At 45.6% G+C, this 16,372-nt stretch overlaps 5 protein-coding genes across 5 annotated transcripts; 3 read left to right on the top strand and 2 right to left on the bottom strand.

Moving 5' to 3' along the window:
- Positions 1 to 3,882: 3,882 nt before the first annotated feature.
- N7466_001922 (uncharacterized protein) lies at positions 3,883 to 4,311 on the top strand (the record flags this gene model as incomplete). Its single annotated transcript, XM_057161320.1, has 2 exons — positions 3,883 to 4,037; positions 4,236 to 4,311. The coding sequence occupies 2 exons, from the start codon at positions 3,883 to 3,885 to the stop codon at positions 4,309 to 4,311; spliced, it is 231 nt and encodes a 76-aa protein (XP_057024605.1).
- A 2,253-nt stretch (positions 4,312 to 6,564) lies between these two features.
- On the top strand, positions 6,565 to 6,983 carry N7466_001921 (uncharacterized protein; the record flags this gene model as incomplete). The annotated part of the gene is made up of 2 exons (XM_057161319.1): positions 6,565 to 6,705; positions 6,786 to 6,983. 2 exons carry the CDS (start codon positions 6,565 to 6,567, stop codon positions 6,981 to 6,983), a joined length of 339 nt encoding a protein of 112 aa, XP_057024604.1.
- Positions 6,984 to 9,325: 2,342 nt separating this feature from the next.
- On the bottom strand, positions 9,326 to 11,342 carry N7466_001920 (uncharacterized protein; the record flags this gene model as incomplete). Its single annotated transcript, XM_057161318.1, has 5 exons — positions 9,326 to 10,415; positions 10,470 to 10,661; positions 10,720 to 11,005; positions 11,071 to 11,230; positions 11,295 to 11,342. 5 exons carry the CDS (start codon positions 11,340 to 11,342, stop codon positions 9,326 to 9,328), a joined length of 1,776 nt encoding a protein of 591 aa, XP_057024603.1.
- An 854-nt stretch (positions 11,343 to 12,196) lies between these two features.
- N7466_001919 (putative amino acid transporter) lies at positions 12,197 to 14,180 on the bottom strand (the record flags this gene model as incomplete). Its single annotated transcript, XM_057161317.1, has 6 exons — positions 12,197 to 12,228; positions 12,285 to 12,643; positions 12,696 to 12,900; positions 12,951 to 12,962; positions 13,014 to 13,173; positions 13,227 to 14,180. 6 exons carry the CDS (start codon positions 14,178 to 14,180, stop codon positions 12,197 to 12,199), a joined length of 1,722 nt encoding a protein of 573 aa, XP_057024602.1.
- Positions 14,181 to 15,308: 1,128 nt separating this feature from the next.
- On the top strand, positions 15,309 to 16,363 carry N7466_001918 (uncharacterized protein; the record flags this gene model as incomplete). The annotated part of the gene is made up of 2 exons (XM_057161316.1): positions 15,309 to 15,767; positions 15,818 to 16,363. The coding sequence occupies 2 exons, from the start codon at positions 15,309 to 15,311 to the stop codon at positions 16,361 to 16,363; spliced, it is 1,005 nt and encodes a 334-aa protein (XP_057024601.1).
- Positions 16,364 to 16,372: the final 9 nt, after the last annotated feature.

The raw sequence follows: 16,372 nt of genomic DNA, 5'->3' as shown, positions 1-16,372 counted from the left end.
TGAAGTTCATGCAAAGGAGAGCAAAAAACAACGTTAGAATGGTCCGATCGAGGTTGAATTTGAGTTATACGACAGAGTCAGGGGGCATGTCGTACACATGTGTCTTATATGCAAGTTGACCATTTCGTTTACTGTTAGGGCTGCACTACGTCAGCAGTAATCAAGGGTTCAAGTTACTAGCGCATTACCGGGGATTTGAAGCCTGTAACTTAAGGCGGGAAAAATTCGAGAAAAGCAAAAAGTAAACAATCGGATCCATGGTTCGTCTCCCGTTTCCCCGCCAAACCTTTGATATAGAATAGGTAACTGCCTAATCTGAAAATGTCAACAAGAAACCTGAAGGTCGTGAGATCAAGTCCAGCTCTGCTCGTTTATTTCGATTCTTTTCGCTTATTTTCGACATTTCAGCCTTCCAGCACACCCACAGAATCATTTGGGCTTGAATTTCAGTTGGAAACGATACTTTGAAGTCGCCAAAACATGCTCGGGTAAGGATTTTCGTCTCCACGCCGTTTCAACCGGTGTGCGACCGTAATTGGGTACAGAACAGAGGAACCCACCATGTAAATAGGATGTGATCAGTCAATTTTGACAGAAGTACATAGGACAAAAGCACACGGTTGGTGAGATTCGATCGCTAAGATGTTGGACACATTAGCTCGGGATGTGGAGACATGTTGTTCTATTGGTACATGCTAGAATGCATTTTGTGGGCCCATAGACAAAAGCACCAACTGAGGCGTAATGTTAATTGAACGTGAGGAAACGAGGGAAAAGAGAGGGAAAAAGGACTTGAGATGTACTCCCCAGACCCGATTGACTGTCCTAGATCAATTTGAACTTTTCAAATCATCGAATTGACCCCGATTTGGTGGTGCCAGCACCAAGTCAGCCCGACCTCCACGGGAATAACTTCACAGAGAAATTGTAGGGGGAACACTCTTTTCGATCTACAGCACGCACCCGTTAACAGAAAAAGTCCTGAAAAAAAGGCCAGAGGTTAGATCAAAGCTGCGGGTATCTCCACAAGAATTTTAGAATTGTGGAGTGGCTCCACTGTGGAGAATTATCGACTTGAAGTTTTCATGGGGCTGGGTTAAAATGCATTTCGTTCCAGTTCTACTAACCGCAGGGTGAGTGGCGTAGTGGTTGAGTCTCTGACTTGATCATTGCTGCAATGAAGCAAGTCCTCGGTTCTATTTCCTAGAAATAGGGAAGTAACGCACCTGTGCCTCGGGAGAGGGCAGGAAACGTTAGTGGTACACCAACTGCTAGCAGCGGGACCTTCCGAAAACCTTCGGGTTTTGTAGCCTGCCGGTGCTTGCACCGAGGGTGAGTTTTTGCTGTTTTGATATGTTTTTCGTATTTTTGAAGCTCATCTCGTACTTCTTGTTCAGTGTATTCTCAGCGCAGAGCATTCCCGCGTAGGAGGTAAGTTCCCCAACCACCCTAAAAATGAAATCTGAGTTGAGGAAATGATTCTGCATGACTTCAGATATTAATTCCACTTTATTTCAAAGGGTGAAACCTACCGCAAGTGTGGTTCTGAGGTGTGAGGTTTCATTAGTGCCGACCGAGTGGTCTGGAGATGTTGCGTCCTCGACGCCCAGGGCGTTGTCTCTTGACCTACCATGCCGAATCCTCCCAAGAACAACAGTAACAACAACACACCTCAAGATAACTTATGGACACCAGAGGCAGGTTTTGGCGGAGGTATTCACCACGAATAAACAGTTCCCATGATTGAATGTTCGTTCTTACATCACAAGCAAGTGAAGCAGAGGGGAGTCATCGTTTGAACTGTCCTCCGAGATTCCCGACCACCCCCAGACATCCACCAACAGGAACCGGCTATCGGAGAGAGAGGAAAGATACAAGAAGAAACGAATATCAACGGAGCTGTTTGAAAGGATAGTCAGCATACTGCCTGTTATTCTGTTGCACGTTGGAACCCCCAACACGGGGCAGTCTCGACAGGGAGGAGAGATAGGGGAGACAACACAATAACCAACAGAAGAGAGCAAAAGAGAAGAGCAGTCAGTCAGCTGTAGCAGCGCCTGAAAGACCTTGATCGGCTTCAATCATGGAATCAACCTTGCATTGGACTCATCATGCCGACCGGAGCAAAGCTCGCAGAGAGAACAAGCATGGGGGAAGGAGGCCACAGAGTCATCAAGACTCAAAAATATTAACCGAACTGGGATTATCAGTCAAGTTGGGGGTGAATTCATACAGCTAGGTGATTGCCAGACCGTCATTCGTGTCTGGGACCAATCAATATTTCACTCGTTCACCTCCGTCCAGAATTCCGGCGGCCGGGGAACTGGAAGGCCAGCTTATCACCTTCGGTGACGAGAATTTGGCAATATTAAACAGAACAGAAAATGTCCCTGAGCTGCGCTTTGAGAAAAACAGGGCGCAATGCGCGTTACCCTGTTACTGTGGGTCTGAGAGCCGACATGGGTGGACTGTCGCCAACTTCTTCCACGGATGGGTGAAAAACAACGCGTGGCTGGAGCCAAATAAAAAAAAACACCCGGGCAAATTCTCTTGAAATGTTGATCTTCATTTGAATCACCAGGGGAAAGAATTTTTCTTGGGATGGTCAAATCGGGTTCTAGGCAGTATAGGCAGCACCGACGCTAACTTGGTTTTGGTACAGTACATATATGGGGGCGGAGTTTTGCACACCGATTTGGCCCACTTGTCCAACGAAAAATACTCTGTCAGAAAACCAAAGAAAGAGTTTGTAAAGGCTAGCTGTTCATTAAGGAAATATGGGCTCGGTTTGGGGCTGATCCCATTGACAAGGAGATGGATATTCTTGTTTGGAAAAACATAGTGTAATCAAAACATGGCTATTACCATGGCCAGGACAAAGAACGAGGAAATGGAGAGAAAGGTGCGAATCAGAGTCCGGTATTTCCCACACTGATTTAGTTCTTGATTTTCTTTTTCCTTGTAAATGAGTTGTTAGTGATAGACCGCTACTACATGCACATTGTGCATCATCCCCAACTTACTGGAATGAAAATCTCCGAATCTCAACCATACCGATCCCAAATATACCGTTGATTGAGTTAAGTACTCATATGGCCCTGAATGGTACATCTCCAGTCATGAAAAAAAAAAAAAAAAAAAACGGCAGTCAATTTGAATACTAACTACATGGCTGATATCTACTGGAGTAGAATGTTCCTAGTGTCGATCAATCAATGGAGAGTTGAGGCTGCTTGACGGGGCTAAAAAGGTGAAACGACTGGGGCCTCAGCGGGGGTGATAGAACGGAATTTCCAACATTTGAAATAAAAATCCAGAAATAATAACCTAATCATATAGTGACACGATCGAAAACTCTGAAAGAGCCAAAATGGATGAGTATCAACTTTTTAATTTCTAATTTTTGGGAGATACGTAGCGAAGTGATCTGCCGAGTCCATTTCAATGAAATGACATTGTTTGTACAAAGAAACATTGAACCGGGGAACAAGTGGATATAGTTTTCATTAAGCCAGGTCGTACTCAAGTACTAGTACTCATAACATCTGCAGGTACCAAAGGTAACCTATAGGAACATCCGCGGCTTACCGCCGGGAAACAACATAAGTACGAATGCAAGCTGCCCAGGGAATTTCCAAGGAAACTCGAATAGAAAAAAGGAGCAGCTCCTTACGGAAAAATAAAAAAATAAATTTAATCATGATATGCACGTTGGCCAACAGTTGCGATTTTTCCTCGAAAAATCGCAACTTCGACAACCTTCGTGCATATCCAAAATGAAGTGCAAAGTCCAGTGGTATAAAGCTATATTCTTCCTCCCCATTTTACTTTCTTCATCAATTCGAACGTATCTACCGATAATTTGAGAATTTATATACAAAAATGACCCTTCAAGAAGCAATCAATGCCGCCCGTGCCGCTCTCAGTGCCGTGATCACTCTCGTCACTCCTGTTACCAACAGACCTGAGCCGATAATATCCATCAAAGAAGAAAAAAAGAAGGACTTGCTAGTTCGTTTTGAAGCTCTCCAGATTGGGTACATATGTACACAAGAGTCTTGGTTACTAATGGATTCTTGCTGTCCGTTCTAGAAGCCCATTTTCGTCTCATCGAGAGATACCCAGAACTCGAGTCCAGACGAGACGATTAGAAAACGCAATCCTTATCCCTTCCCACACCACAGTAAGACAAATCCAGGCTTTCCTTTACAATCATCAAGAAAATTCTACTCAAGTGCTCACTGGCCTCGCTTCAGACTAGGGACGCTGGCCTTCATGCAGATTAGCGGTGTACAAAAAGAGGTTGCCTGAGGTTGTTCTCAGATAGACATGATTTGGATTCTTGCCACGGTGTACAATTGAATGTGTCTGGTGGCTGCTGTTGAATGGTGGATTTGGAATGAGTCGCACGGGATATCAACGTTGTAAAAATAATTTGATTGATTAAACAAGGTAGTGCCAGATGATCTAGAATAAGGATTTACTCAGTGCTAGTACCGACCTAGGATGTTTTGGAGTAGCCTGATCTTTTTAGTTTTTCTCACTAGACGGTGTTTATCCTACTAGTATGGTAATTCAAAATCTAAAAACGGCAATCTCACTGAGGCACGCGTACTCCACATGGGTGATTTTCCTCGGCAATTATTGCTTGACGAAATCTGGAAATTACGGATATCCGTATTCCGGGGGAAATGGAGAACCCGTTCCTGCGTCGGCTGGTTACTGATGTTGGATAAGCGAAGTGAGATCTACAGAGACATCATGCGGATGAGACCAAGGTAGCTCGTGTGGATGATGCAGGTGGCAAACAGATAGCGTACCTTTTTTTTAAGGGATACGACTCGGAAGTACATACGATATCATCTCGATGTCAGAGGGTGATGCGTTGGAGGGAGAAATTTTCCCAGCCAATCAATCAATTGATAATTTTTAATCCGAACTCCTTATTCTTAACTTGGATCATGAATAATCCCGATCTGACCAGAATCAAGGATCGAAAGGCGCCTTGGCCTCTAATTGACCCTTGACAAGATTCAAAAATAAAATATGAATAAATGAACAGAAAATTGAAATAAAGCAAAACGAACAACTAAAACTACACAGAAACGTTTGACGTAAAAATTGAAAGGGTGACTTGACTCTCGTCGATCTTGTTTTTTTTTTTTTTTTTTTTTTTCGTATGCACGGCAGTTATAAGGTATACTAGTATAAATTAAGGAAATATTATTTGAGAAATTAGGGCATCGGAAGATCTAGCGGATCTGTCTGACTCGGTACGAAGCTCGCGCCGAGCCGGGGATCCTCATTGAAGAGCACGGGCTCACAAGCCATCCAGGATCGGGAAAATAACCACCTTCGTCTGTTGGGGCAGTGCAATCATAAATGTGACAGGTGTAACAGTTTTGCTGAATTCTCAGTGTCGAAAGAGACATTGGAGAATTTGAGCCGGGTCGGACTTTCCACAATGTTTTCCGTGGAAGAGATGAACAGGTAACAAGAGATGCCATCATGCAAAGGCCCGTCTAATCTCCATTCCCCGCGGGTGATAGATTCAATTTTTGCCCTTCCCAAGCTATGTCGCGCCTACGTATGAAAGGGGGGAACTTCGCCCGCTTCCCCGAGAGGTCAAAACAAAGGTCGATCTAAGGTCGAGACCAAAGTCCAAAAGTCCAAAAGTACGAAGCAATTCCCCGATTCGTCCTTTTTTTCCTGGAAAGCAGTTTTACAGGTATCCCACATTCGTAGAGACAGACACGTTTCGCCCAAACGTGTCATAATACCGGTAGGGTTGAGATGATACGTCGAAAAATGAAGGGCACGATGTACATAACCCGGAACATTGAATTCAACAAATGATTTATATATTTTTCGACTTGTATTTATTTTTCTTATTTTTCTTATAGTGGGGCAGATGCTGGCCCTTGGCCTATGAAAGAGTTGTTTTTTCTTCTTTTTTTTTCTTTGCTCGTTACAACGTCACCGGAAGCACTAATTTGAGGGTTGGTGGCGTCCAATAAGAAGGTCATATCCTATAAGTTAATGGTAGACTGCTTATTTACCACATGTGCATATAAGATGTGCTGATTCGAATTCAGCTAGTCATAATGATATTAATCGTAATGGCTATAAGTTAATGGGGTTTCAAAAGAATATACATGGAGGCGATGAATCCCCGGACCCTCTCTTGCCCACTTTGGGGCGCTTTTGAATATTCTGGCCTTTCTTCACCTCCATTTTAGGACACCTTTAGAATCGATCAAAATCCGATCAAAATGGGACAATCCAACTGGGCAGATTAAGCCGGAAAAAAAATTATTATGCACATGCACATATATGTACAGGCGCTTCTCATGCGAAAAGATACCCAAAGTGTCCAAAAAGAAATTGGCTTACTTTCACAAGTTCGAAAACTTGCCAACACAAGCTCAATGCACGACCTTCGAAGCCGAATTATTTAAAGCCAATCCCCGACTCTTTCCCTCCAGACTCTGCTCTCATTCACCAGGCTACCTAATATTCTCTTGCTTGACTACCTTCTCGATCTCACCGAGCCGCTATTCCAGAATGTCTCTCCACGAAGCAATCCATAATGCCGCCGCTAGCGCTACGACTGGCGTGGTCGATTTTCTCAACAGAATGATCGGGCAAGAACCTCCAATGCCCGCTGAGAGGGAACAGGCAGAAGATAAGTCGAAAGACTTGCTAGTGAGTGCTGGAAATTCTCCTCATCAACATTTGGATCCGAGTCTTGGTAGTTGATGTATTCACTTCTCGTCCTCTTTTAGGAACCCATTTTCATCTCATCGCGGGATACGAACCCAAGCAAAACCATCCGGAAACGTGATCCTTATCTCCACACAGAGGATAGTGAGAAAGCCCCATACTCTTGCTTACACCCGCCCGGGAAAGCCCACTCACCTGTCTCGTCTCAGAATAGGAAGGATTATAATGTCCGATGGCGATGGCGATGGCGATGGCGATGACGTAGGGTTGCTCAAGAAGACAAGGATGTCGACTATATACAAAAGGGGGTGTTAGGCGGATGAGATTCGAGTTTGACCTGCGATAAATTGAGCTTCTGGGACCATGTAAAGCTGAACATAAGGGCAGGGAGAAAATTAAATTCGGAATGTAGTAATAGTAAACGTATAGAGAAAATCCGGTCCTTTGCTTCCCATCACCCAGTATCATCCCAAACCATTTGTGGGCCTTGGGCACTTGCAGCAGTCATTGGTAACGAAGTTCTTACATTGTATGCTCGCTCTATCTCCAATTTAGTGACAACATTTGAAAAGATTTCCCTTGCTATCCATATATTTTACCAACAGGCGCCCGTCAACTACAACGCAGTCCGTTCCCGAGTTGTTATAATACATAATTGGATGCCACTCTCACATGTGCACCCAATCAGGTGCTCGGATCCGATTTAAAGGTTGAGAAGCTTCAAGGAACGAGTTTGCTCGCTCAAATGATAGGGGGCTGCGCCAATCATTTCTCATTTGCGCAATTCCGCCCCTCCCCCCCCCCCACAACAATTTACAAATTGCAGCGGCTTTTGATGATCGCCCAACAATTGTCCAATGACCAGAAATGATGGATCAAGTCTGTTAATTACATATCCTAGCGATCCACGGACCCACAGTTCCCTATTAAGTAGGAGTCTCTGACAAGAAGACGAACTATAGACCGAAACGTGGCCGCATAATCTGGGGTGCTGTGTTTCATTTGGATAATTCTTCAAGTTCTTATTGACCTGTAGACATTGCTATTATTTCATAACCCGAGACGGACCTATCCGTTTCTTTGTTCCAGAGTCTCAAATGTTGAGTTCTTTGTCAAATTTTACCATTAAACCCGGTCAAAAAGGGCTGGTCAAAGATCTTGAAAATTAAAAAAGTCCATCAAGTACTGGTCCCTCTGGAGGGATGTCCAAATTTGCGATGTCCACTCTGTATTCAAATAATCTGAAACGCGAAGTGGATCTACTCGGTTCTGTGAGTCATTGCCATTTCTCGTGCATGATACTGGGTGCTCTGTACCTGGAAATTAACCAAAGGACAGAATTCAGGATTTGGCTCACCGCTTGGCTTGGATCGCTGCCACGTCAGTTACTAATTTTGAACCCCTTTTATTAAGATGTAATGATAGTTATGGGCTTAGACTCAGTCCAAAATTACTTGTCAAAATGCAAAATGAATTCATCAGCTTAGGGTTTGAAGCCTCACATTCTTAGTTCCAATAGTGATTTATAGTCTAGGTTCGAGAATAGCATGGGTATCCTTGTATGGTTCGTTTTTCTCATTCTACACAACCGAACCAGGCATGGAGACCCGGCGGATCACATCATTTCAAAGTCCATGTCGATCCCTCGTGCATGACACAACGGGAATTACGCTGGTTGAGTAATGCATCACAATTCAATGTCTGGAGAAAACTTGCCTAGGAGACGCGGGAGTCCCTTTCCAGATTCCGGCTTCGGTTCCTGCAGTAGGCGTATTTAGTGGCTGTACTAGCTTCATACAAGCAAAGTGAGAGCTACTTTATACTAGCAAAAAACAGGTCGCTGCGAACGGACCTCCTCCAGGGCTTTTTTAAAACCCCGATTTTTCAAAACCCCAGCTTTTCATGAAAAGACTTTTGCCCACGGGCCATAATGGGAAACTAGAAAAGCACTTCGGCTCTGGGGGAACAAAAAAAAAAGACAAAAAATAACAAGAAGAAAATGAGAAAACAGAAGTAAAAGAAGCTCCACAAAGGTGTTTGACCGACCTGGTAAATGAGTCTTTTCTCCACCGCTACTCCTCGGTCGCCACTTTCGGATTTTACGAGGGGAATATGCCCAACGCAACTTGTGTCGATCACTTTCCTTCGCGTGGGCGCAAATTGCAAAGGGGAGTTCGAGATGCATGACTAACCAGCGGGTACTATGGAGGCCCGCGCCGAGCCGAACCTTGGAAGACGGAGTTCATCACAAAAGCAGTAAATGATACCAAATCCATACTCCGTAAATGCACGGGGGTTTTTTTTAACGTTTTGAGATTCCTTTCTCGACTTCCGTAGTGGAAATCCAAACCCTAACATAAGACATGTGTGTTATTCAGGCGCCACCCATCCATTCATTACCACCCACCCATCCAATACCATCCACCCATCCATTCCCATCCATCCATTACCACAAACTCCATATCACGCGCCGCCACTTCTCGAGGATAAACATGTAATGTGAGATCGACCATATGATAAAAAAAGTAAAAAAAAGAATGGAGTTTTCTTGCCGAGCACAAGTGAGAACACATGTTGATGCAGTTGCTTAAGGCGCAAATGATCACGCTTTCTTTGATCCCTGCCACGGGGGCGGACCGATGGTTCTGATTCGCGGTTTGAGCTCTTCCACCCCCTTGGGAATCACTGTCTGAAGCTCTGGTGTAGTGTTCTGCGTATTGCCCGCTCGGGCAGCCAATGGATTGTATGGCTGGGGTCCAATGGTTCTGGCGGGCCTTGGAGCCGGTCTGGCCACAACAGAACTGTTTTCCCGGCTATGGCCACGGAAGTTAGCCCGCGGGGCGGCCGATGCGTAGATGGACTGTGTGAGGCCCCCGGTGGGCTTCTTGGAATCCGAATTCTGAGAGGATGACTCGGTCAACCGCAATGCTCCGAATCCTTTGATCCCCTCGTGGGGAACAAGGTTTTTGGGGCTTGCTCTCACATCCACTTCGTAAGGTTTCTCTCCACTAGAATCAGTGGAAGAAGCAGTGGTTGCGCGCGACCGATACTCTTGGAAGGCCGCCTGCGGAGGAGTTGTAGGACTAAGTTTCAATTTCGAATCGATTTTTTCCTTCAATCCAGGCATAGTTTCGAAAATTCTCGCGAAGACCTCGGCAAACTTATCCATTTCTTCTTCTTTCTGGGGCGGTTCAATAATTCCACTGGCAAGAGAAGCAGGGTTTCCTGGCTGTTTGCCAAAATCAAGGCCATCCAAGTCAGCCAAGCTAGGACTAGAGAATAGATCCAGCGAAGGCTCGAATTTGATTTCAGCTCCGATATCCAACAGCACCTCAGATCCAGTCGAATCGCTGGAGATTTCAGGTTCCTCGTGGATGGCCTTTACGGACGCCAGTGACTCTTTCTTTTTGGGAAGCACCTCAACCTGCTTTGCCACTGCGCCGATCTTTCTTTTGAGGGGAGAGATTGCTTCTTTCGGAACTTGCAGGCTTGTGGGTATCTCGTGTATAGCCTTTAGGGGCGTCAATGGCTCTTCTTTCTTAGGGACCACTTCCACTTGCTTTGCTAAAATTCCGACCTTTTCCTGAAGAGGAGAGGCTGTTTCCTGCTGGCTGATGGCTCCAAAATTCGACGCCCATCGAACTTGTGCCATGAACTGCTGCGGTGTGACTATCTTGTTAAAATGCTGACATCTACATATTAAATTAGCGGTTGCAGATATATGGAACAATAGCCACTTCACTTACAGTGGAGTATCATCGCGAGGCGACACTCCTCGGGGTGAGCGAGTAATCCCGCGCATCAACGATCCCCGAGAGGAGGAACCCCCTCTTTTAGATATTCCACGCCCGCGGACGGGAGGAGATACATTGTTTCTGTCCAAGGCAGGGTCCTTTCCAGTGGGAATTGGTCCAAGCGAGACTCTCGAGCCAGTGTTTCTAGAAAGGAAATTTCATTAGCGGGAGAGCTGGATAAAGAAAAAACTTGCACACTAACACTTTGGGGGAGAAGTTCCCACGACCTCTTCCACCAATGACACCTCCTCCACGGCCAGACTGCCGTGGTGGCAATGGATGATTCTTTATCACCTCATTGGTTGATCTGTTGACGGCAAAGGCTTGCTTTGGAAGATGCGGGCTCTTTTTGATTGAAGAAATAGGAACGGTAGGCTTCGCAGATCCATGAAGCTGTTCATTCAATTGTGCACGATGACTCTGACCGTGCATCATATCATCGAGTTGCGTGTCTATCTGAGTCTCATCGCTGACAGTCTTGTGCAAGTCTAGTCATCATGTCAGTCGGAACAGGGATAGAAGATCATTTGTGGTTAAGTACTACCTCGCCAACCTTGCAAGCCGTCTTTGTGTTTTTGTGCCTGCTTGTATGCAAGCGTTCCAGGGATGTTTGATTGTCGGTGTGCCTCAAGCTCCGACAATTTGACGTTCTCGAAATGCGAGTGTTTGTCCACTGTCGAGACATGCTCTCTCCGAGCAGTCCCTAAATCAGCCTGGGAAGAAATATAATTAGTATTATACTTATGGGAGGCTGTGGCAACTACAGAGCTCTCCTACCATTTGCATGGCTTGCAGACGTGCAGTTCTTTGTGTTTCGGACTCCATTTTGAGACTCCAATCACATGCGAGCAACCTTAAACATGAAACAATACCCGAAAAAGGGAGAGGGGCTTGTAGGATCCGGTGATGACAAAGAATCTGATGAACGAAAATGATGATGAACGAGGGCGGTGTTGCCAAAGCAAGGCAAAGGCCAGTGAGGAAGAGATGAGAGAAGATTGTAGGGGTGGGGGAAGGAGAAAAGAAAGAAAACAAAGGAAGTGAGAAAGTGAAAAGCAAAAGTCGCGTGGAACGCGCGTTAAGAGTTTGTGAGCAGATTATCATGGGTGTAAACAAAACATTTGGATCACGTTATATCCTACTGTTACTATGCAATCCAAGATATGACTAGTTACCTCTGTGTCAACGGCTACTTCGTAAAAACTTTAGGACTATAATTGATCTCAGGGTTAGGGAGTACTACTACCTATTACCAGCTATTACGATGTGAGTCGGTCCACGCGAAGAAAGTCAATCGGACAAGATAAACTGTCAGGGAATCAAGCATCCCCTGTTTGGCGCTGCACATCAATTGATGCATCCAAGATTCAATTTTGGTTCTCATGTACTGTTATTACATGTAAATCACCACTACCTTTATGGGCAGCATCCACTGCAAGTTATGCATGCCAGAGGGTGTGTACCTACTATATATTGATTGTATGATTGTGTAGTCTTATAACATTTGAAAGAGAATAAAACCCAAGGAAAGGGTATTTCAAGTTTCTATGCAATTAATGGGTTGTACTAGACAATATTGTAGGATGGTGGTATGTCTATCACTGGACTATGTATTTACAATGAACTAGAAAAATAGAAAGCTAAAGCATGCACATGGGCTAAACACTAATCAAGATGGCTTAAGCCGCACAAGAATGGCCACCGCCGTCATCTACTTCAGAGTCAGCCTTGAGTAAAGGATGGGAGTAGGGGAATTGAGAAACATACTTCGAATGACTTTGGCCACTGATTGTACCACACTGACACCCATGACAACCAACCCAAAGACAACACAAAGATAGGCAGGGATTTTTTCTCGGCGGCTGACGCTGCTCAGTTTGATATAACAGAGTGGAGGGAAAATGTACGCCAGAGAGGCCGCACTGGTCGCTCCAATCAGCTCAAACACGCTACCAAGGTCACACGTTATCAATGCTAGCACCATAGATGTCACGACTAAAACAGTGGTGAAGATCAAGTGTCGGTGGGGATTGAATGGCTCATCTGGGAAGTAGTAAGTCGTCATGACGGATCGGCAGACAAAAGCCTCCAAGGGCAGCGTAGTCAACATGTTTAAGCCAAAGCAACTGGATTGGATTAGCGAATGTAGCCAGAAAAAGACCAACGAGAGGATCTTACAATCGAGCAATATTGACTAAGATGTTGTCGGATGGAAAGTTGTTTAGTACGTTGCCCTGTGTTTTTGAGCCAAAAGAGAGAAATCCCGCTATACCCATGGCAAGACACATGATCAAAGACACTCCCGTAGAGTAATGGGTAACGGTAGCAAACCGGTCAAGGGTAGGTCTCTTCAGCGATCCATAGATTAAAAGGCTGTTGTGATCTAGAAGGATGGTTAGTATCCATATCTTCTTTCGAAACGAACAAACCTACGGCAAACAAATGCTAATTTTTGTTAGCGGTTTAGTCAAGACCCGTGATGTGGAAATAACTTACCAAAAGATATAACGCCAACAGCCTGGAAGAATCCGGAGTTGACAAGCAGATGACTCTTGATTTCCCCCCGTGAGTCTGCTGGGACACGAAAACCTTGTGTTATGACAGTGACCACAATGATGATCATACTGACAAAAGCCAACGCGGACGCTTTTGCCAACTGTGGAGCGATTAGCTTCGGAAGTGCTTGTAGTACAACCAATAGGAACTAACCTTGGCAATGTCTCTGTACAATGACAGAGGATAAGAGATGCATAATACAAAAAGAACTATCACAGCCCGTCGATCTGTCAATAGCCACAAGAAAGGGATTTCTCGCAGTGATGGAAACAGAGCGCCTAGGACATGCGGGATCGTATCGCCGACGATGATACAGAATGCGACCATGCCACCGAATGCAAAGGCCCATTGTGCAACCGAGATTGCCACAAGTCCACTTTTTCCAAAGCAATACTGCATAGTAGCTTGGAATGAATCCGCTCCACTTAATTTTGAGTTGATCACGATCAGTCGGATGGTCCAGTCCACCGTTATGGTCAATGCCACCAGCAGCAAAATCCCCGTTGTCATGCCCGCTTGGCGGAGTGCGTAAGGTTGACCAATGATTCCCGCCCCAATGATGCTGTTGGCCATATTCATAAACGCCATCTTCATTCCACTTCGAGGCCGCGCGTTCTCCAAGTGTTCCTCGGGAAAGAAGTCATCTGAGGTAGCAAGGGTCACACTTGGGGCTTCGATATCGGTCAAAAGAGGCACAGACTGTCCCCCATGGCGCGCCCCAGGTGTGTTCCGGTTTCCAAGCTCATAATCTTCTTCGTCTAGCCACACAGCCTCATCAGGGCTGTGAGCGCGTTCGTTCTCTTCGTGATCCTCCTCACTCCATTGGTGGTTGTCCCCCTCAGATTCCTCGTCCAGGTCGAATCGAACACGGTTTAAAGTACGCGGCGTGCGACGTTGTCCATCGGGTGTTGGCTGAGATATTGAAGATTGGCGCTTCGCATGAGGTCTAGTGTTCGGCATGGTCCCTGGGGGCGAAATGAAAGGGCCATGGTGGACTATGAGGTCGTCAGGCTCCTCGGTGGACGGAGTCAGGAAGGACTGAGCTTCGTGCTCGTCTGGTCCATTTTGGCCAGTAAAGGGGCCATTGTGTCCCTCATCCTCGGGCATTGTTGCACCGTGAAAGTCGAAAGAACGTGGAAGGTCCTTTGAGGCCAGCTTATGGGGGACTGCACGTGATGCTTATCGATAAGAGGTACATCGGCTGATAACGGCCGTTCCACGCGTTGACCCGCCGATCGATGTGGTGCAGTTGGTTTCAGGACGTGATAAAACTGTGGGGACCCCGTTTTTTTAGCAGAATCCAATTCCGTGGATTCCAAGGTTTTATGCTATGTATATTTGCTTGTGACTTTTCTCATTTTATGCTTAACCAATCAGTGCAGACTAGTATGTCTGCATAACCAGAGCATTAAAATTTCGATAAAATACCCATACATATGAAAGCATGCAAATCCAAATCTATGTACCTAGTAGTTTGAATGCATGATCGGGTTCCATGATTTTATATAGCCCTGGAATATGATAATGGAGTTGGGAAATATTCCTATTCAATATTCCAGTGCTTTGCTCCAAAGGTTGTTGTTATGTGTGAATTTGTAGATCATGTGCTTTTGTTATGGCCTCAGGTTTCCCATTTGATTTTTGTAGAGAACGCTTTTTTCCAACGCTTCAGATCCTCTTTCAGTCATACATCATCCATGGATTCGGAAATTCGAAGGTAGTAGTGTCAACATTTGAGGCTTTCTAAGGTTGTCTTGACATCCATATCCCAGATGAATTACCCCCACAATGAGGCACACTGTCGACCTAGGCCAATGTCGTCTTCATGCCTCAGAATCACAGATCCAGGTACACTTTGCAGCTACTGCAAACCTGAATTATCTTACCTACCCCTCAACCGAGACAGATCCATACCCTCATCGATGGCCAGATCCAACGACATCGTGGATCACAGAAGCCCCCGAGCTCCAGCTATGCTTCTTCGTCCGTTTTGATTTGCGACTGGCGCACATTGGGCCTCAATTGATATCCAGCTTAGACAAAATGCTGTGTAACTCGAAGGCAAGTCATTGTCAATACTCTGGCTCCCTATGTGTCTGCATTTGACTGACATTGTCCTAAAAGGTGTGGTTGGATCTCGGGTTTACGATAGCACCCAAGAGCCATGGGCTTTCTAAGAACCCCGACCACCCTGACGAATATTTGCTTGTGTTCGGGCTTTACAGAAAATTTACCATGCCCTCCGCTACAAAGACCCGATTCTTAAGCGTCATCCTACAGAACCCCCCAGATACTCACGCTCCCCAGGGAATGCCGGTCGTATCTTTGACTACAGTCGAGATATCATTGGACTGCGGCTTTTTGTTTCGCCCAGAGAAAGATCCACACGAGCGCAGGAATACAGTTAACAACAAAAACGCACCCTGGTTCCACTTCTTATCATGCCCCAACCTGGCGGCAGATTTGACTTTGGACTCATATGCGGGCTTTACAAACTTCACAGAGAACAATATGATACCTTTGGAAGATAGAATTGACCATTCATCACGGTCTTTGCATGCCCTAGTGGACTTTTGTCTTCAGAAGTTGCTGTCCTCTGCGACAACGAAATTCTCTGGCATTCACGTCATTGACAACAACCTCCAAACCCTTCAGCAACTTGCTCCGGCAATTTTCAACCCCGAATATCGTGAAGTATGATTTGGCTGCTCATTTTGCTGGTATGATTCTGTTAACAAAAGCAGGCTATGAATCAAAGATCCGTTTCATGCCCCATAATCGCCAAAGCAGTCAACTCGATGTTGGCCACTACCTCAAACCCAATTTTGCAGAAAGAAGTTTCGAAGATACACAGAGATGGCAAACAGTGGATCGCGGACAGCTTGTGGTGCATGGCTCAAACCAATCTCCGCCAGTTAAAGTTTGGAAACAAACTTGGATCTTTTCGTTCCCAGGGCCAGGGGACGGACGAACCCCAGACAAATGCCGAGAGAGCCGTCGCGGCTTCATTTACAGAAGACATCTTTCATGAGGGGGAAATCCTCGACTTTGGAAATGATTGGAGCCTAGAAATTGACAACGAATGGGAACTCGAAGCCTCCCCGCAAACACTACGCACTGACGTCGATGATGAAACAGATGGTCCGCTTCTCGGAAGCAGCGGTGAGTCCAGCTTTCAGGATTTATACGAATCAACCCAAACCACACTAGACAGTCTTCCCCTCCCCGAGATCGTCCCCTCTCAGCTTACGGATACGGAGATGCTACTCTTCGATTGCGATCTTGAATAGATAGATGCA

Source organism: Penicillium verhagenii, assembly GCF_028828195.1.
Source record: "Penicillium verhagenii strain IBT 33310 chromosome Unknown utg000003l_segment0_segment0, whole genome shotgun sequence".
Classification (NCBI taxonomy): Eukaryota; Fungi; Ascomycota; class Eurotiomycetes; order Eurotiales; family Aspergillaceae; genus Penicillium; species Penicillium verhagenii.
This window is presented reverse-complemented; position numbering and strand designations above follow the sequence as displayed.